The sequence below is a fragment of the Mus caroli genome, unplaced genomic scaffold (assembly GCF_978045245.1).
Source record: "Mus caroli unplaced genomic scaffold, Mus_caroli_1 scaffold_9, whole genome shotgun sequence".
In the NCBI taxonomy this organism is placed as follows: Eukaryota; Metazoa; Chordata; class Mammalia; order Rodentia; family Muridae; genus Mus; species Mus caroli.
The window spans coordinates 115,518,756-115,539,722 of NW_028227264.1; the positions used below are offsets into that span (position 1 = coordinate 115,518,756).

The 20,967-nt window shown below is 40.4% G+C and overlaps 1 protein-coding gene across 3 annotated transcripts in view; it reads left to right on the forward strand.

Moving 5' to 3' along the window:
* Window positions 1–20,409, forward strand: part of Tspan8 (tetraspanin 8) — a 36,757-nt gene extending 16,348 nt beyond the window's left edge. For all 3 annotated transcript variants that reach the window (XM_021174903.3, XM_021174904.3, XM_029482306.2), the window contains 5 exons: window positions 6,760–6,834; window positions 6,935–7,042; window positions 11,582–11,707; window positions 15,289–15,372; window positions 20,009–20,409. In XM_021174903.3, coding sequence (XP_021030562.1) covers window positions 6,760–6,834; window positions 6,935–7,042; window positions 11,582–11,707; window positions 15,289–15,372; window positions 20,009–20,062 — 447 coding nt within the window. In that variant the 3' untranslated portion in view covers window positions 20,063–20,409. The remainder of the gene's footprint in view (window positions 1–6,759; window positions 6,835–6,934; window positions 7,043–11,581; window positions 11,708–15,288; window positions 15,373–20,008) is intronic.
* Window positions 20,410–20,967: the final 558 nt, after the last annotated feature.

Here is a 20,967-nt window from a genome sequence, read left to right on the forward strand (position 1 = left end):
AAATATCATTATGTCCTGTTTATATTAATTAATGTTGGAAGTTAATATGGCTGCCTTTTCCCAAACAATCACACAGAAACCTGTTAATATTTCAGAGCCTTAGCTGGTCAGACCCTGAACTAACTCATCTAAGTTAACCCAGCCTACTACCTCATCCAGCCACACGGATAGCTATACTTTGCAAGCCAGTTACCAGAACATCTCTTCCCATGTCTCCGGACAAAAGGTCTTTCCTCCTTCTCCTTCCCAGAGTCCCTTTTTCCCTTCCAGGAAGTCCTGCCTTCTACTTCCTGCCCAGCTAATTGGTCATCAGATATTCATTAAAGCCAATCAGGGAATGCCTTAGGTAGCTGAGGAAGGACAGAGAGACAGCTTCACACAGCATATGCCAACCTATCGGCTTAAATCTGAGTTTGCTCTAAACTTTAGAGTCTAAAAGAAGACACATTTTTGGTGGAATTTTTAGGGTCACTTATATATACTATCATATCATCTGCAAAAAGTGATATTTTGACTTCATCTTTTCCAATTTGTATCCCTTTGATCTCCTTTTGTTGTCGAATTGCTCTGGCTAGGACTTCAAGTACAATATTGAATAGGTATGGAGAAAGTGGACAGCCTTGTCTAGTCCCTGATTTTAGAGGGATTGCTTCAAGCTTCTGACCATTTACTTTGATGTTGGCTACTGGTTTGCTGTAGATTGCTTTTATCATGTTTAGGTATGGGCCTTGAATTCCTGATCTTTCCAAGACTTTTATCATGAATGGGTGTTGGATCTTGTCAAATGCTTTTTCCGCATTTAACGAGATGACCATGTGGTTTTTGTCTTTGAGTTTGTTTATATACTGGATTACGTTGATGGATTTCCGTATATTGAACCATCCCTGCATCCCTGGGATGAAACCTACTTGGTCAGGATGGATGATTGTTTTGATGTGTTCTTGGATTCGGTTAGCAAGAACTTTATTGAGGATTTTTGCATCAATATTCATAAGGGATATTGGTCTGAAGTATTCTATCTTTGTTGGGTCTTTTTGTGGTTTAGGTATCAGAGTAATTGTGGCTTCATAGAATGAGTTGGGTAGAGTACCTTCTGTTTCTATTTTGTGGAATAGTTTGTGAAGAACTGGGATAAGATCTTCTTTGAAGGTCTGATAGAACTCTGCACTAAACCCATCTGGTCCTGGGCTTTTTTTAGTTGGGAGACTATTAATGACTGCTTCTATTTCTTTGGGGGATATAGGGCTGTTTAGATCATTAACCTGATCTTGATTCAACTTTGGTACCTGGTATCTGTCTAGGAACTTCTCCATTTCATCCAGGTTCTCCAGTTTTGTTGAGTATAGCCTTTGGTAGACGGATCTGATGGTGTTTTGGATGTCTTCAGGATCTGTTGTTATGTCTCCTTTTTCATTTCTGATTTTGTTAATTAGGATGCTTTCCCTGTGCCCTCTAGTGAGTCTGGCTAAGGGTTTATCTATCTTGTTGATTTTCTCAAAGAACCAGCTCCTTGATTGGTTGATTCTTTGAATAGTTTTTCTTGTTTCCACTTGGTTGATTTCGCCCCTGAGTTTGATTATTTCCTGCCGTCTACTCCTCTTGGGTGAATTTGCTTCCTTTTGTTCTAGTGCTTTTAGGTGTGTTGTCAAGCTGCTAATGTGTGCTCTCTCTAGTTTCCTTTTGGAGGCACTCAGAGCTATGAGTTTTCCTCTTAGAAATGCTTTCATTGCGTCCCATAAGTTTGGGTATGTTGTGGCTTCATTTTCATTGAACTCTAAAAAGTCCTTAATTTCTTTCTTCATTCCTTCCTTGACCAAGGTATCATTGAGAAGAGTGTTGTTCAGTTTCCACGTGAAGGTTGGCTTTCTATTATTTATTTTGTTATTGAAGATCAGCCTTAGTCCATGGTGATCTGATAGGATGCATGGGACAATTTCAATATTTTTGTATCTGTTGAGGCCTGTTTTGTGACCAATTATGTGATCAATTTTGGAGAAGGTACCATGAGGTGCTGAGAAGAAGGTATATCCTTTTGTTTTAGGATAGAATGTTCTGTAGATATCTGCCAGATCCATTTGATTCATAATTTCTCTTAGTTTCTCTGTGTCCCTGTTTACTTTCTGTTTCCATGATCTGTCCATTGGTGAAAGTGGTGTGTTGAAGTCTCCCACTATTATTGTATGAGGTGCAATGTGTGCTTTGAGATTTACTAAAGTTTCTTTAATGAATGTGGCTGCCTTTGTATTTGGAGCATAGATATTCAGGATTGATAGTTCCTCTTGGAGGATTTTACCTTTGATGAGTATGAAGTGTCCCTCCCTGTCTTTTTTAATGACTTTGGGTTGGAAGTCAATCTTATCAGATATTAGAATGGCTACTCCAGCTTGTTTCTTCATGCCATTTGCTTGGAAAATTGTTTTCCAGCCTTTCATTCTGAGGTAGTGTCTATCCTTTTCTCTGAGATGAGTTTCCTGTAAGCAGCAAAATGTTGGGTCTTGTTTGTGTAGCCAGTTTGTTAGTCTATGTCTTTTTATTGGGGAGTTGAGTCCATTGATATTAAGAGATATTAAGGAAAAGTAATTGTTGTTTCCTGTTATTTTTGTTGTTAAAGTTGGCATTTTGTTCTTGTGGCTGTCTTCTTTTAGGTTTGTTGAGGGATTACCTTCTTGTTGTTTCTAGGGCGTGGTTCCTGTCCTTGTATTGGTTTTTTTCTGTTATTATCCTTTGAAGGGCTGGATTCGTGGAGAGATAATGTGTGAATTTGGTTTTGTCGTGGAATACTTTGGTTTCTCCATCTATGTTAATTGAGAGTTTGGCTGGGTATAGTAGCCTGGGCTGGAATTTGTGTTCTTTTAGTGTCTGTATAACATCCGTCCAGGATCTTCTGGCTTTCATAGTCTCTGGTGAAAAATCTGGTGTAATTCTGATAGGCTTGCCTTTATATGTTACTTGGCCTTTTTCTCTTACTGCTTATGTGTCGGGAGGTATTTCTTTTCTGGTCCAGTCTATTTGGAGTTCTGTAGGCTTCTTGTATGTTCATGGGCATCTCTTTCTTTAGATTTGGGAAGTTTTCTTCTATAATTTTGTTGAAGATGTTTGCTGGTCCTTTGAGGAGCTAAAGGGATCTGCAACCCTATTGTTGGAACAACATGATGTACTAACCAGAACCCCGGAGCTCTTGTCTCTAGCTGCATATGTATCGAAAATGGCCTAGTCGGCCATCAATGGAAAGAGAGGCCCATTGGAGTAGCTGGATATAAAATTAACTCAAAGAAATCAATGGCCTTTCTCTACACAAAGAATAAACAGGCTGACAAAGAAATTAGGGAAACAACACCCTTCTCAATAGTCATAAATAATATAAAATATCTTGGCGTGACTCTAACTAAGGAAGTGAAAGATCTGTATAATAAAAACTTCAAGTCTCTGAAGAAAGAAATTATAGACGATCTCAGAAGATGGAAAGATCTCCCATGCTCATGGATTGGCAGGATCAACATTGTAAAAATGGCTATCTTGCCAAAAGCAATCTACAGATTCAATGCAATCCCCATCAAAATTCCAAATCAATTCTTCAACGAATTAGAAAGTGCAATCTGCAAATTCATCTGGAATAACAAAAAACCTAGGATAGCAAAAACTCTTCTCAAGGATAAAAGAACCTCTGGTGGAATCACCATGCCGGACCTAAAGCTCTACTACAGAGCAATTGTGATAAAAACTGCATGGTACTGGTATAGTGACAGACAAATAGACCAATGGAATAGAATTGAAGACCCAGAAATGAACCCACACACCTATGGTCACTTGATCTTCGACAAGGGAGCTAAAAACATCCAGTGGAAGAAAGACAGCATTTTCAACAAATGGTGCTGGCACAACTGGTTGTTAACATGTAGAAGAATGCGAATCGATCCATTCCTATCTCCTTGTACTAAGGTCAAGTCTAAGTGGATCAAGGAACTTCACATAAAACTAGAGACACTGAAACTTATAGAGGAGAAAGTGGGGAAAAGCCTTGAAGATATGGGCACAGGGGAAAAATTCCTGAATAGAACAGTAATGGCTTGTGCTGTAAGATCGAGAATTGACAAGTGGGACCTCATGAAACTACAAAGCTTCTGCAAGGCTAAAGACACCATCAATAAGACAAAAAAAACCACCAACAGATTGGGAAAGGACCTTCACCTATCCTAAATCAGATAAGGGACTAATATCCAATATATATAAAGAACTCAAGAAGGTGGACTCCAGAAAGTCAAATAACCTCATTAAAAAATGGGGCTCAGAACTGAACAAAGAATTCTCACCTGAGGAATACCGAATGGCAGAGAAGCACCTGAAAAAATGTTCAACATCCTTAATCATCAGGGAAATGCAAATCAAAACAACCCTGAGATTCCACCTCACACCAGTCAGAATGGCTAAGATCAAAAATTCAGGTGACAGCAGATGCTGGCGAGGATGTGGAGAAAGAGGAACACTCCTCCATTGTTGGTGGGATTGCAAGCTTGTACAACCACTCTGGAAATCAGTCTGGCGGTTCCTCAGAAAATTGGACATAGTACTACCGGAGGATCCAGCAATACCTCTCCTGGGCATATATCCAGAAGATGTCCCAACCGGTAAAAAGGACACATGCTCCACTATGTTCCTAGCAGCCCTATTTATAATAGCCAGAAGCTGGAAAGAACCCAGATGTCCCTCAACAGAGGAATGGATACAGAAATTATGGTACATCTACACAATGGAGTACTACTCAGCTATTAAAAAGAATGAATTTATGAAATTCCTAGGCAAATGGATGGACCTGGAGGGCATCATCTTGAGTGAAGTAACACAATCACAAAAGAACTCACACAATATGTATTCATTGATAAGTGGATATTAGCCCAAAACTTAGGATACCCAAGATATAAGATACAATTTGCTAAACGCATGAAACTCAAGAAGAATGAAGACCAAAGTGTGGACACTGTGCACCTTCTTAGAATTGGGAACAAAACTCCCAGGGAAGGAGTTACAGAGACAAAGTTCGTAGCTGTGATGAAAGGATGGACCATTTAGAGACTGCCGTATCCAGGGATCCGTCCCATAATCAGCTCCTAAACGCTGACACCATTGCATACACTAGCAAGATTTTGCTGAAAGGACCCAAATATAGCTGTCTCTTGTGACACGATGCCGGGGCCTAGCAAACACAGGAGTGGATGTTCACAGTCAGCTATTGGATGTATCACAGGGCTCCCAATGGAGAAGCTAGAGAAAGTACCCAAGGAGCTAAAGGGATCTGCAACCCTATTGTTGGAACAACATGATGTACTAACCAGAACCCCGGAGCTCTTGTCTCTAGCTGCATATGTATCGAAAGATGGCCTAGTCGGCCATCACTGGAAAGAGAGGCCCATTGGACTTGCAAACTTTATATGCCCCAATATAGGGGAATGCCAGGGCCAAAAGAATGGGAATGGGTGGGTAGGGAAGTGGGGGGCTCTATGGGGGACTTTTGGGATAGCATTGGAAATGTAATTGAGGAAAATATGTAATAAAAATATTAAAAATCAAAAAAAAAAAAGAAGACACATTTTAATGAGTCATGCCCTCATTCCTTCAGTCAGTCATGTAACAATGACCGTGTTTCTGTTTGTCAGACACTGCGTTCAGTGATAGAGAAAACCCTAAGACAGACCCCATTGTGGGAAGAATCAGTAAAACCATACTGTAGTGAGGGAAACTGAAGAGGAGAAGGGTGAGGCTGGGGGAGGGAGTTTGCAAGCCAGGGTGGAACTGAATAATCTGTCTGTGTGAGGGAGGGTGTGTTGTTGAATTCCAGGTCCAAGGCTGCTGTGTTTGAGAAATGGGAGTGTCTTGCGTGTGGCTGGAGAGGCAGAGGCTGTTTTCAGTACTGGTAGGAGATGTATTTGTGTAGGCCACAGCCGAGTCATAAAGCCCCAACTGTGTAACAACATTGCAGGGGAGATAATCAGATTTGTCAGTGAGAATTTTCCAGAAGGGCAGATTAAGCAGGAATAGCTCAGAGGCATTCACTTTTAAACGTAGATGCAAACAAGAAATGGGCGGATCTTGTGAAACTATTAGAAAATAGTATTTGTCGGCGATGAATTGGAGTGACCAAAACTTGCTTCCGTAATAAAATAAGGATTGTGCCTGTCTGAGAGGGATGGTGCTGAGCGGTTTGCTGTGAGGGAAAGCAGAGACAAGTTTAATGGGACTCCAGTAACATGTCCTGCTCGAGCTGCTTGAGCAAGGCGGCCTTTTCCCCCCCATTTGGGGATGTAATTACTTGAGGTACTCGTTTTCCGAACAGTCTGGTATGTGGGCTGCAGCCTCCAGGCAGAGTTCAGGGTGTGCGTGGTTTCCAGCGATTTCCACGGGGATGATACCGCTTAGAGACTGTTCTGTGCAAGTTTTCACCTTGATTTAAACAGGAACGGAGAAACGACCCTGAGATCTTCTAGGCTTCCAAACCCATTTCCCTTTAATAGGCTGGAATAGACAGGGGTCTTTCTGCCGAGATTTAATTGCGACTACTTTCCTGGACCCATTTCTGAAGCAGATGTTTCTGGGTAGTCATAGATTGCAAATCTGTAGCTTCAACACGGTGGTGTAATAAAGGAGACGGAGTCTTGTATTCCACTTCTGAGGCTATTCTGGCTGCCAGGGGTCACATGACACTGGATACCCTGTTGGAAGTTACCTGCTGCTCTGAGAATAATGCATCCCTGTCTTGTCTTTCAGTTTTTTATCGGCTTGCTGCTGATTCTGATTCTGCAAGTGGCAGCAGGCATCCTAGGAGCCGCTTTCAAACCTGAGGTACGTTCATAGATGACTCTCACAGAAGCCCCACACATTGAAACCCTACACTACAACACGACTCATTTAACAATATGTTTTTTTCCTTCTCAATTTTCAGTATAACCGAATTCTGAATGAAACGCTGTATGAAAATGCTAATCTTCTGTCGGAGAACACTGATGAGGCAAAAGACTTCCAGAAGGCCATGATTGTGTTTCAGTCAGAGGTAAATAGAATGCTTTGGTCACTTGAAAATTTGAATATAATTATTCAATGTTTAATTGTAAATTTTAAATTATTATTATTATTATTTTATATGTGTGGTGTTTTTGCTGCTTGGATGTCTGAGCACCACATGCAAATCCAAAGATGGTGTTTGATTCCTGGAACTGGAGTTACAGGTGGTAGTAAGCTGCCTTGTTGGGTGCTGCGAATCAAACCCAGGTCCTTTAGAACTGTAGCCAGTATTCTGGACCACTGAGCCATCTCTTCAGTCCAACATTTAATTTTTTTAAATGGTTGTATTCTATGAAAAGAAATTGTCCATTTTGCAGATTTTGACTAATTGCCATTTCAAAAAAAAGTAATAAGAAAAAAGTATTTGGAACAGTTTCTAGTCCCTTGGGATTTAAAGCAATTTAGGGCATAAATTAAGAAGGTATGTGTACAACAAATTAAGTGTTTATGGGTCAAACCAATAATTACTTTAATATTTACCTTCTAAAAGAGCAGTGCTGTGGAGTCTACCTTCCCCCAAATTAAAACTAACAGTGTGCCTCTTACAACCCTATGAAATAGTGTTTCGGTTTATTTTATATTGCTTTGACAAAATGCCTGAGACTGAGTATTTTATACATGAGACATTTATTAGTCGTTAATTGGGTTCTTGTTTGTTTGCTTGTCTAGTTGGTTTCATTTAGACAGGGTCTCACTGTGTAGCTCCTGGCGATCCTACAACTCCTTCACTAGATCAGGCTTGGCCTTAAACTCGCAGAAATCTGCCTGCCTCTGCCTCCCTGGTGCTGAGATTAAAGGCGTGTACCGCCACTAGCAGAAAAGAGGCTGGTTTTGCTCGTCGGGGGTTGAATAGCATGGAGTCATTATTGCCTCCATTCTCTGAGGTCTTCACAGAGGCAGGCACCACAGCTGCGGAATTAAATATAGAAAGAGATCACTGAGACAAGAAACAAGATTCTAGAGGGTAGAGAGATCCTGCTCTTTAGTTGTTGGCTTTTACTAAAACGTCGCTTTGAGTGTTCAGATTTTTAATTTTTAAAAATTGCATACAGCTGGGCGTGGTGGCGCACGCCTTTTATCCCAGCACTCGGGAGGCAGAGGCAGGTGGATTTCTGAGTTCGAGGCCAGCCTGGTCTACAAAGTGAGTTCCAGGACAGCCAGGGCTATACAGAGAAACCCTGTCTCAAAAAAAAAAAAAAAAAAAAAAAAAGAAAGAAAGAAAAAGAAAAAAAAAATCATACAAAGCTACAAAGTATTAAGGGTAGCTTCCAGTGTGTCGTGCTGGCACATACCGTGTTGTGGTTGCCCTCCTGTCCTTCGCTCTTCTCCCGATCCTCTCGCCACTCCTACCACCGGCACCCTCCGGCCTCGATCTAGTTTCATGTCACATGCATCCTACCATCTTCCCTCGCCTTTGTTCATCTCCGTGCTCCCCTCTCATGGTAACCCACTTTCTCAGGAACACACGCAGCCCTGCAAAACCACCTATTCTTCACAGCCAGCACTAACCAGTTCAGAAGGGTATCACCTGAGTGATTCCCTCTGGCGCGTTTCCCACTTCATAAAGGTTTCAGAATACGAAACCAAAGCAGACGGTAGCATCATGTTGACGCACACCCTGTTGAGAGGGGGCTGGCAGATAGAAAATGAAAGGGTTGGAATTTGAGTTCGCATCCATAGGACGTTTTGTTTTTCCTTCCTTCCTTCCTTCCTTCCTTCCTTCCTTCCTTCCTTCCTTCCTTCCTTCCACTTTACCTCCAGATCGCTGCCCGCTCCTCCCAGGACACCCTCTCTTGTTCCTCTCCCCCTCCTCCTTTCTGCTGTGACATTGTGGGGGCCCCTCCTTGGGTACCACCCCATCCAGGCACAACAAGTCTCTGCAGGGCTAGGTGTATCCTTTCTCACCGAGGTCAGACAAGGCAGCCCAGTTAGGAGAATAGGACCCACAGGCAGGCCACAGATTTAGGGATAACCCTAGCTCCAGTTGTTGGGAGACCTCCCATGAAGACAAAGTTGCACATCTACTACATATGTACAGGGGGTCTAGGTCCAGTCCATGTATGTTCTTGCTCTTTGATTGGTGGTTCAGTTTCTGAGAGCTCCCAAGGATCCAGGTCAGTTGACTCTGTTGACCTTCCTGTAGAGTTCTTGCCCTCTTAGGGTCCCTCAATCCTTCCCCCAACTCCTCCACAAAACTCCCTGAACTCCATCTAATGTTTGGCTGTGGGTCTCTGCATCTGTTTCCGTTGGCTGCTGGGTGGAGCCTCTCTGAGAACAGCTATGCTGGGCTCCTCTCTGCAAGCATTAACTATCACTAATAGTGTCAGGGGTTGGTTCTTGCCCATAGGATGGGTCTCAAGTTGGGCTGGTTATTGATTGACCATTCACTCAGTCTCTGCTCCATCTTTGTCCCTGCATGTCTTGTAGAGAGAACACATTTTTGGGTTGAAAGTTTTGTAGTGAGTTGATGTCCTTATTGCTCCATTGGGCCATGCCTAGCTACAAGATATGGCCACTTCAGGATCCATATCATTGCTAGGAGTCTCAGCTATAGTCACCCCTGCAGACTATTGGGAGCCTCCCCCATCCCAGGTCTCTGGCACATGCTAGAGATGCCCCCACCCCCACCCCCGCCCCCACACCCTCAACCCCTGCCAGCTGATGGTTTCCATCCATGTTCCCAGTCAGTCCCCTGGCCCTCTCTCCTATCTTTATTCACTCCTGATTCTGAACCTGTCATTCCCCTCCCCATCCATTCTCCCATTCAGTTCTCTCCCTCCATCTGCCTCCTGTGGCTATTTTATTCCCTTTTCTAAGTGAGATTCAAGCATCCTTGATTGGGACTTCCTTCTTGTTTAGCTTCTTTGGGTCTGTGGAGTGTAGTATGGGTATCCTGGACTTACGGCTAATATCCACTTATAAGTGAGTATGTACTGTGCATGAGGACATTTCTTTTTTTTTTTTCAGTTGGGGTCCCTAGCCGTTTTCCTTCATTCTCTCTCTCCTCTTCCCCCTTTCTCTCTCTCCCTCCCTTCTTTTGTTTTCTTCCTCTCCTCCCCTCCTCTTTGTTTCCTTCCTCTCCTCCCCTCCTCTTTGTTTCTTTATTTCTTTCTTTGTTTCTTTGTTTCTTTTTTTGTCTTTAAGGTGAAATCAAAACATATAGTTCTGACTGTCATGGAACTCACTGTGTAAATCAGATTGGCCTCTAACTCATAGCTTTCTGCCGACTCTGTTTCCTGATGTGCTGGGATTAAATTCATCCCTGAAAATGCAGCCAGTATTTGGTTGTCGTGGTGGTGGTTTAATACCTTTTCCTGACAGTTTCCTCATGAAGCATTCTCTCCAGTGGATGCAGTTACTTCCATTCTCTTCCTCATCCAACAGTGTTCTGTGTCACTGCCACTTCCTTGCCTCCTTCCTGGACCACGGCCTCATCCTCCTCCCCTTCAGCGACTTTAGTCTGTGCTTCCATCTCTATGACACTTTTCTGAAACATTGATCTTTTGCTTGTGCTTGCTTTCCTGTTTCAAAGGTCTCTATGGAAACTCAGTCTCAGGGAGGTCCTGGAACTCCCTGCTCTTTGAGATGTCTCTGGTGCAGAGACCATGAAAAACAATTATTTTTAAAATTTCTCAAAAAATTTGAGCAGCATGTGTATTTCTCTAAGTTGAGAACTTGACTTTGTGTGTGTGTGTGTGTGTGTGTGTGTGTGTGTGTGTGTGTGACCCTAGGATACATAGATCAGACTCTTGTCATTAAAACTAAATGTTAAGAATTTTGTTTTTGCCTGGCGGTGGTGGCACATGCCTTTAATCCCAGCACTCAGGAGGCAGAGGCAGGTGGATTTCTGAGTTCGAGGCCAGCCTGGTCTACAGAGTGAGTTCCAGGACAGCCAGGGCTATACAGAGAAACCCTGTCTCGAAAAATAATAATAAAAAAAATATATAAAAAGAATTTTGTTTTTTTAAACTTTATTTCTAATTTCTTCAAACTTTTACTTCTTAGTCATTTTTGCTTTATCAATGTTTAGACCAAAATTAAACACTCCTTCCTTTCTAAAAATGGATTTTATTTATTTATTTTTATTTTAGTTATGCGTATGTGTGTTCTGTATGGGTAAGGTGGTGTATCATATGTTAGCATCGAGAGTACTGCAGAGGAGGCTCAGTGGTCAAAGGTACTTGCTGCTCTCAGAGGACTGGAGGTCATGTCTCAGCATCCATGTCAGCTGGCTGTTTCTCCCTTAAACACAATTCCAATGAATCCCACACTGTTTTTTGGCTACTGTGCACACAGGACACACCTACCATACTCCAGCACATGCTCATGCTTGCATACACATGTACATATACACACCTAGACACTCATGTGTATATGTAGGCACATATACATAACACAGAAATAAAATACAATTTATATTTTAGCCTAAGACGCATCTCCGTAACAAGATTTAGAAGAACAATTCAATGTATGACGGTGTTTCCGGTTATGTTAATGACCGCGTTTCCTTTTGCTTTTCTCTTCACAGTTCAAGTGCTGTGGCTTGGAGAAAGGAGCTGCCGACTGGGGAAATAATTTTCCGGAGGCAAAAGAGTCATGTCAATGTTCAGGAACTGACTGTGGCACTTATCAGGGGAGTTCCGTTTATCCAAAGGTGAGAATAAGGTTCAATTTGACATAATCAATAGTTCTGATATGTTCTTTTCACAATGACCGTCTCTGTAAAAACTTAAATACAGTAAGCACCAGGAGAGCTTTAGTATGAAAATATTCAGTTGCTCAAATATAAAGCTAATCTTTATTAACTGTGAAAGAAGATATTTTTAAATGAAATTTTTTTGAAATTTTAAATGAATTTTTTTTTTTTGTCTATAAGCTTAGCATCATTTAAATCAAACTTTCATGGGTCAAAGTTAGGTCAAGTACAAGTTAACATAAAAGTTTATTTTATTCTGTCTTTGGTCACTACAATTACTGTCCTCTATTCCTTTTAATCTTAATTAAAGTTCTGGAAATTAATATTTTTACTTTAGTTTTCAAAAATCAGTCTTTTTTCCCCCTATTTATAATACCTTTTCCCAAGAATCCATTTATGTAGAAATAAAGGATTTGATATTTAGGACTTCAGCTTCCAAATGTTAAATATACTTGCTAATTTATCTACTTATTGTTGCAATTGAAAAGTTGCTTAGAGTATTTGAAATCAATTTAAATGGTGAGTTTCCATCTTCTAATATGTTATATGCATCCAAAGTGTCTGAGTTGTGGGTATCAAACTTCTATTTTTTTTATGTGCTTTTTAATGAAAAACATGTGACTACTCATCATGTTTATTGACTACCTCTTGTAAGCCATGTATTCCCCATTACAAGGCTTTTCACACTATGGCTGGAAAAATGGCTCAGCAGTTAAGACTGCTCTTCCAGAGGACTCGATTTCAACTTATAGCATGGCAAGCTCACAATTGTCTGTAACTCCAGTCCCAGGGGACCCAACACACTCATGCAGACATACATGCAGGCAAAACACCAAATTCACATGAAATAAAAATAGATAGATAGATAGATAGGTAGATAGATAGATAGATAGATAGATAGATAGATAGAAAGATAGGTAGATAGATAGATAGATAGATAGATAGATAGATAGATAGATAGGTAGATAGATAGATAGATAGATAGATAGATAGATAGATAGATAGATAGATAGATAGATAGATAGATAGATGTCCCTTCTACCTGGAAAGGCTTAGTGGAAACACAACTGGCATCAATGTTGAAATGTTCTTCAGAGACGACTCTATATCAATTATACCTTTGTGGTGTCAAAATGGCTTCAGCAAATGAGTATGATCTAGTCATGAGAGATTCCCCAAAGCTACTCCAACTCACAATACATTAGTTTCTATGCTACCCAAAAATTATTTCCAATCTAGTGTTGTTTTTATTTACCAATTGTCATTAATAAATTAAAGAAAAATACCAAATCACAGAGGAAATGATTCTCCCTTCCAGACTACTCACCAGGGCTAGAGAAGCTCTGCTCTGAGGTTGTACAGGTATCACTCATATTAACAATAATTCACGGGAGAGAACTACAGGGGGCAATATTACTGTGTCATTTCATTGTCAAAATAATAGCAATTAAATTATTTCATTCTTACCTTTTATAATCCTCTCTGACTCCCTCCTGCCTACCTAAATGTATTAACACAGCATTTCCAAGGTAGAATGGAAATCATTCTCTGGTGTGGATGAATATAGCTTCTCTTTAGGATGACCAGGGGATGCCTAGGCTCTGTTGATGTGCATCTCCACTTCCGATGGAGGACTCAGCTGAAAGATGGCTTTCTTCAAGATACATTCTGAAAAGCGCTTTATGAAATGATATCGCCTGAAAGTTCAAACAGAGTTCATCTGAGTGTAAGCCAATGGCTGCCCTGCTACCCTGTAAGGAAGGCCATTATTTCATGGAATCGTCCCATTTGCAGTGTGTCATTTGAAAGTCCAGAAAAATAGGAAGCCTGCCAATGGGTACCACTCATGGTTCCTTTCCTTTTCTTTCTTTTTTTTTTTTTTTTAAGATTTATTTATGTATTTTATGTATATGAGTATGCACTGTAGCTGTGCAGAGAGTTGTAAGCCCTTTATCTGGTTGTTGGGAATTGAATTTTAGGACCTCTGCTCCCTCCAGTCAGCCCCCTCGCTCCAGCCCAAAGATTTATTTATTACTATCAATAAGTACACTGTAGCTGTCTTCAGACACACCAGAAGAGGGCGTCAGATCTCATTGTGGGTGTTTTTGAGACACCATATGGTTGCTGGGATTTGAACTCAGGACCTTTGGAAGAGCAGTCAGTGCTCTTATCTGCTGAGCCCATCTTATCAGTCCCATGGTTCCTTTTCTTTTCTTCGATCTCTTTTGCTCTCTGTTTTCTTGGAAGCAGGAGGAGACAGATATCATAAATATGAATCAATAGATGTAGACACTCATCTCTGTCTTGGTCCTAACTGACATGATCATCTCAGATGTTTGCTGCTTTGGATTGGAAGAGAATGAAGAAGTTCAAGGGATAAAGTTTGGGAAAGACCTTCCCAACTTTGTAGATTTTTAAAATTTTATTTATTTATTTATTTATTTATTTATTTATTTATCTATTTATTTATTTATTTTACTGTTTCTAGCAAGTAGTATGACCTTGGTTAGTCTTCATGCACATGTGGGTGTCACAGGGAAGACATAGCTCATGAGAACACAGATTATATTGTGCAGTGTTTTTCCATTTTAAAAAGAGTTATCCTTGTAATTTTCAGTTATTGAAATGTTTATAATTTGTCTGAAAATTTATAAAGTTAGATTTCTGGGCTGATTTGAATACATTTCAAAATAATGTATCAAAGAAGCAACTTTCTAAACTTTTTCTTAAAGCAATATCATAAAAGCACACATAGTGGACCCTTTAAAGATAAAAATAGAAGTCATTTATTATTAGAGGACTTGACATTCCCTTGTCTTTCATAGGGAATATCCGCACTATACATAGCCGGAATCCTAACACTAGACTTCCCTGCCACAGGTCACTTACCCACATAATCTGTGATTATTTTGTTTATGAAAATTATAGTTTGTGTTACAAATTGACTTATTAATTTCTTTTAAAATTTTGCCAAATCATTTTTATTATATTTTTAATATTTAAAATATTTTTAGTTTAAATCTATTTTGATCATATTCTTCCCCTCTCCCAAGTCCTTCCAGATCCTTTTTCCTATTCTACCCTCCCAATTTTAAGTTCTTTTTCAATAAACAAACAAACAAACAAAAATCCAGTACAACAGCAAAACCCCCAAGAAAAGAATGTAACCCCAACCCTCCCCCCTACCAAACTGTAACCAAATAAAAGCACACAAAAACTAAGTGGGGTCCACTATGCATTGGTCAGCTACTCCTGAACCTGAGGTTTGTGCTGGACTACTTGATCTACCCATGCCACTCTATTGCGTGTCGGTCCCAACAGTCAGGAGCTATGTAGCTAAAGAAAAAAAGAAAAGATGGCTCAAATGCTCTTTAGCTATTGAGTAAGAGTAAAAGCTAAGGCTAGGGCAGAAGAAATAGTTCAATTCCTCTTTGTTGACCTTGGTACCAATATGAAAACGTCAACCTAATAGGAGATCAAAATTTCACTAAAAGCAATGCTTTCTTTCTTTCTTTCTTTTTTTTTTCTTTTTCCAACAGACCTGTCTTTCTTTGATCAAAGATCTGTTTGAAAAGAACATTATTATTGTCATTGGAATTGCTTTTGGACTGGCTGTTATTGAGGTACAGTACAACAGTGTGATCACCTCTGCATATTGTAATAATTGTAACATTAGAACATGTGGGTCGAGCATGGCCTGGGTGGGGACAGAATAACATGGTTCCTGCCCCTGGGACAGGGCCAGCAGTAGTGTCCATGGCTGCTGTGGGCAATAAGGCTTGTTTGCATAGTACTGTACATACCTTCACGTTCCACTGTCTTCCCTGATGATCTGAGACAGCAAAGGCACGGCTAATGTCTCAGCAAGATGGTAAACTCGGGGACCTTCAGGACAGCCCTTACGGCTGTGGAAAAGACCTCTAAAAACATGGGTTCAAAAATATATGATTTCTCAACGAGGCAAAATCTAAGGGTGCAATATGAATTATGAAGGCATTCACGAATCTAAAGAGACAAAGCAGCTGCTCTGTGAGCCAACTTGTCAGAAAGATACAAAACCAGTCAGATACAAAGGCAGGCAGAGTCCTGAGTTCAAGGTCAGCCTGAGACAGAGCTAATTTAGGTCCAGGTGTGGTAGAAATGGTAATTTCAGGATAGGATCCCACCCAGCTAGTTTACTGTACTGGCTTAACAGATAGACAGGCAGATCTCTGAATTCCTTTGCAGTGTTAAAAGAAAATATGTGTTTGTTGTCTCTTAAGAATTAAGAGGCTGGGGAAACAGGAGGCTGATTCATAGGATGATCAAAAGGGAACCTGGAATAAATAACAGAATTGATATGTAAATTTAAAAAACTGGGCCTTTGGTCTGCATGAGATGAGCCAGCAGAAAGTGATAGCAGTTTTTCAGAATTTTTTTTCTGACAGGATTTCTGATTTTGGCCAGAAAAATCTATGGAGAGCGAACACATCACTTTTAGAATTTTTTCTAACAGGATTTCTTAGTCAGAAATCCCAAGAATTACTTAGAGAGCTGGCACTTTTAGAACGTTCTCCATCAGCTATCCAGAGAAACGCATCTGAAGAGGGAACACAGCTCTTTTAGAATTTTTTTTTTCTTCTGGCTTTCTGGTTTTGATTAGAGAACCCAAGAATTATTTTTAAAATTTTTCTAACAGGATTTCTGACTTGGTCGGAAGATCCAAGACATTTTTTATAGCAGTTTTTCTGACTTTGGTCAGAAAACCCATGAGCTATCCAGAGAGCTTTTAGAATTTTTACTAGCAGAGAGAACAGAAAGCTATCTGTCTCGACCAGAGAGTTGTTAAAATAGCAAGAAATGGCTGTCTAGAGCAGAGCAGAACACACACACACACACACACACACACACACACACACACACACAGCAGTCTGGAAAGCTATCCCAGCAGAACCTAAGCTACCAGCTTGGACCCATGATTTGACTTCGAGTCATTGGTTTTTGCTGATCCCAAAGACCCCTCTCTCAGGAACCTGGACCTAGCCAAGGCTTCTCCTCAGCAGTAACATGTGCTCATGATGGACCTCACTGAGAGTGTATTAAAAGCACCAAATAGACACTGCTCAGGGCACAGAATCTCTTTGAATTATTCTTGAGACTGGAATAAGTAGGGTTATATTCCTACAAACCAAGAAGGGCTGAGGCTGCTATTTCTAAAATTCTTCTTGTTTTGAGAAAAGTCATCTATACAGTTCTTAGTTGTAGGTATCCCCTTTGCATCAAAACCAGTACTCGTGTTAAATGTTCCTGAAGTGAGCTCAGGAGAGAGCGGGAATCCAAAGTAAAGGAGCTCCCGTGATTGTCCATTTCTAGCCGTGATCTTGAAACAGGAAAAACAGGCTAAACTCAAAGGCGTGAAGAAATGTGTTTCCTCCGATTCATTCTAGAGAAATCTGAGAATTTCTAAACATCTTAAGTCATTTCCTCGCATTTTCCCGGCATAGGCCCTCTTAAGCAGACTCGGAGAGGTCTCCAGGAAAGCTCTGGGTGAAGCTGGTGCATCACTCCATCAATTCAATTATTGATGCTGACAAATATATTCTCCATTGGATTCTTATCTTGATGGACTCCTTGGCATTTCTTTATGTGGCCTGAAGGAGAGCTTTTATATGGCCTCTAGATATTTGCCAAGAAGATGAAATAAAAACACTTTCAAAAGAGCATATATGGAATTATCTCCAATCTTGAGAAATGCAGATATCAAATGAGTCAGAGTCACAAGTCCGGTAGCAAGAATTTGAACACCGTGGGCAATCTCTCTGCTGAGTGATGTTTTCTCCCTTCTCCTGGAATGCTGAGCACTGGTCACTTTGGGTGCTTTAGCAGATTGCAAATTCCTGTCACATCACCACTTGGTAGGAATTTATCTTGAGAGTAAAGCGAGATAATATTTTAAGTGGTTCCTCGTGGCATTTCTCAGCCAAGTGTCAGAAACAAAAAAAAAAAAAAACAAAACAAAACAACCCAACCAAACAAAAAAACCCCAACTAGATACTGCTAGCATTAAAAAACAAGAAAAAAAAAAAAAAACCAAAAGACAAAAAAAAAAAAAACACCCCCCAAAACCAAAACAACAAAAAAGACAAAAACAAACAAACAAAAAAACCCAAAACAACACCACCTACAAAAAACCCCATAGCCTAGATTAAAAAGCCTATGTTGGTAAAGCATGGCTTTCTTTGAATCTGATTGAGAGTCAAAGTCAAAAGTTACTCTGCATTGAGTCTGTTTCTCTAGACTCTGACATTTGTCCCCTGTCCTTTGTTCCTTTGCATTCTGGCTTCATGATAATTTAGACACAAAGGCTACAAAGGTGAGGAAGATACTCACTGTCATGTGAACATATGGCACTCACACACTTGTACTTTGACAGAGTTGAACTTAAATCACGCCCGAGAACACAGCTTGGCGGTGAGCTCGAGGTTAATAAAGCTCAGAGACCTGGGCTTAATCACCAAGAACTAAGATGGGGAGAGCAGGCCTTGAATGAGGTTAAGGATTACATTTCGTGCTAGAGTTCAATTTAGAGAGATGACGACGGCAGCATACAGCTCACGTACGCTTCTAAGAGGTTTGTTGGAGCTGAGCCAAAAGTAAGGAGGCCATGATTGATTGGAAAGACTGGTGGCTTGCACATCGTAGCCAAAGTTATTGCCAGGGATCTTAACAGAGCATGTGGAACACACGGTTGCAAAAAGAGCAGCACATATCAATATTTTATGGGTTTGATCTACTCTTTGTATTTGTTACACACTTAAGGGCGTTTTTAATTCTCATATTCGTCTTTCCAGTAAAATAGCTACATAAAAATGCTATATGAAGTAATTTACCACTGTGGAGCTTGTGTGCTGCTGTTGTGATGTTTAGCCTGGAGTGAGAGAGTAAAAGTCTGATGCCTGGACTATCTGTAGCCATGGAGAAGAGCTGATTGAAAGAATTGTTGGATAATTTTCTTGTTTGGTTTCCCAATCTTAAAGTCTGTCTTCCCTCTAGAGTTTGATGTAAAAGAAAAAATATTTAGTGCCTGATTCAAAAGAGACCTTTGCAAACGGTCCTCTGGTATCAAATCAGTAGAAAGCTGGACCCGATTAGACTTTAGTCTTAGAATCATTAGGCAAGCCTCTTAGCACTTATATTCTCTGCTTCCAATTTCATGGAAACACAAAGATGCATAGAGAGAAAATACCTTCTCATAAATATTTTTCAGAAAATAGAATCAATTTCCCACAGACCTAATGTAGAAAAATCTATGCAGACATCTTATCAGAAAAAAAAAATCATGTTTCATATTTAGACCTTAGGTGGAAGCTTTGCTAAGGTTGTACCCAATGGGTTCCTCTCAGAGTGCACACTAGAAACTCAGATAAGAGGCTCACACTCGTTCTGAAAAAGAAAAAAAAATCTATGGATGTTTGGAATCCTTATCTAGAGTTAAATAAGCAGATTATTATTCTTATTAAAAAGAGATGAGCATTTTTCGGTTTTACATTCACTAAATGAAAATGATCAAATGACCTGGACTATCCACCACTTAAAAGGAGGAAGGGCGACCTCGCGGTTCTGACAGTCCTTACCCTTGGAAGATGGGATTCACGCCCAAGATTTTCAGTTGTGTTTTGTGACTTCAAAAGAAAATCCCAGAGTTAAGCTGTTACTCATAGTTTAAAACTCCATTATTTTTTCCATCTTCAAAAATTCACTTAATTTTTTCTCACTTCTAAGCATTGCCTAAAACTTTAGTAGAAGAAATTTTAGACTCCTTGATTTCTGTGCAGATGATCCAAACCAGATGACCGTGGTCGTTCAATGGAATCAATAAGTATATTTAGTTCCTGCAGGCTGTTGGTATGCAGGGCTCAAAGGGAAATGCTTACAGAAAGATACGTTCGTACCACAAGGGGAGACCATCCCAGAGTAATAGCTGGTACTGCACAATTAAGTAGGGCCATTGAAGATTGGCTGGCAAGCTGGAAAAACCTGACACACTTACACACACACACACACACACACACACACACACACACACACACGAGAGAGAGAGAGAGAGAGAGAGAGAGAGAGAGAGAGACTGAGACAGGCAGGCAGACAGACAGACAGGGAGAGAGAAGGGGGAAGAGACATCTGTACTCAGTCCTCGATATTAATTTCCCATTCAGTAGACAGTTTTTGTTTTCCATGGTCTACTTTAGCGTCCACGTTAACCCTGTGTTTTATTTCTAGATTCTCGGTTTGGTGTTTTCTATGGTGCTGTACTGCCAGATTGGAAGCAAGTAAACCTGAGGACTTACCTAGTCATCATAAACACCATTTGAGTTTTTGCTTTGGCTTCATGGCTTTAAATACTCGAATACTGTAAATAAATGTCTTATTGAAGTGTCTCACTGAGGCAGGCTACAGATATCTTCACAGGTATTCACTGTATTTAACTGTGAAGGACATAATACAAATGGTTGTGTATTTTTTTTTCTCACAATAAAAAGTGTTGGTGTTGATGCTTTTTTTGGTGTCTGGCCATTGTGTCCAAGTGGCTCTGTGTCTCTAGAGATGATCATCTGGAACGTCCCAGTGGAATAAGCACGTTTCTAAGTGACAAGATCACAGACTCTAGGGCAGTGAATCTGGGATCTGGGATTTCTTTTCTTTTTCTTTTTCAAAAACACAGCTCTGTTTCATCAGGTATGTCAACGGCTGATGATGAGATTGTCTAAAGGTGAAATACTTAACAATGTGTAAATCACCATATTATAAAATCTTTGTTTACCTTTATGACGTCTGTGTTTTGCTTCAGGTGTACTCTAAGCATCGAAACAGTGCCTGTATCTTAGCCTTAGACCTCCTGGTACCTCTCTGGATCTTCCTGTGGGACACAACAGTTAGACTAAATTTTCTTTCTAGTTTGTAGAAGTATGTTTTTTAACTTTACATTCTACTGAAATATAATGTACAGCAAAATGAATGACCTGTGAGCGTGGAACTCTGGGGCTGCGCATGCGCCTGTGTAAGCCCTGTCCAAGGACGATAGTCTTAGCGCCCCACATTGCTCTCTAATGCCACCTCCCAATTCTGTTAGTCAGAGCAGGGTATTCACATTTGTATCTCTTTACAAATCTACTCATTGAGGTCTGTCGGACCCTGCAGCCCACCATGCTGGGAGTATTTGCACCTCGGACATTGCAAAC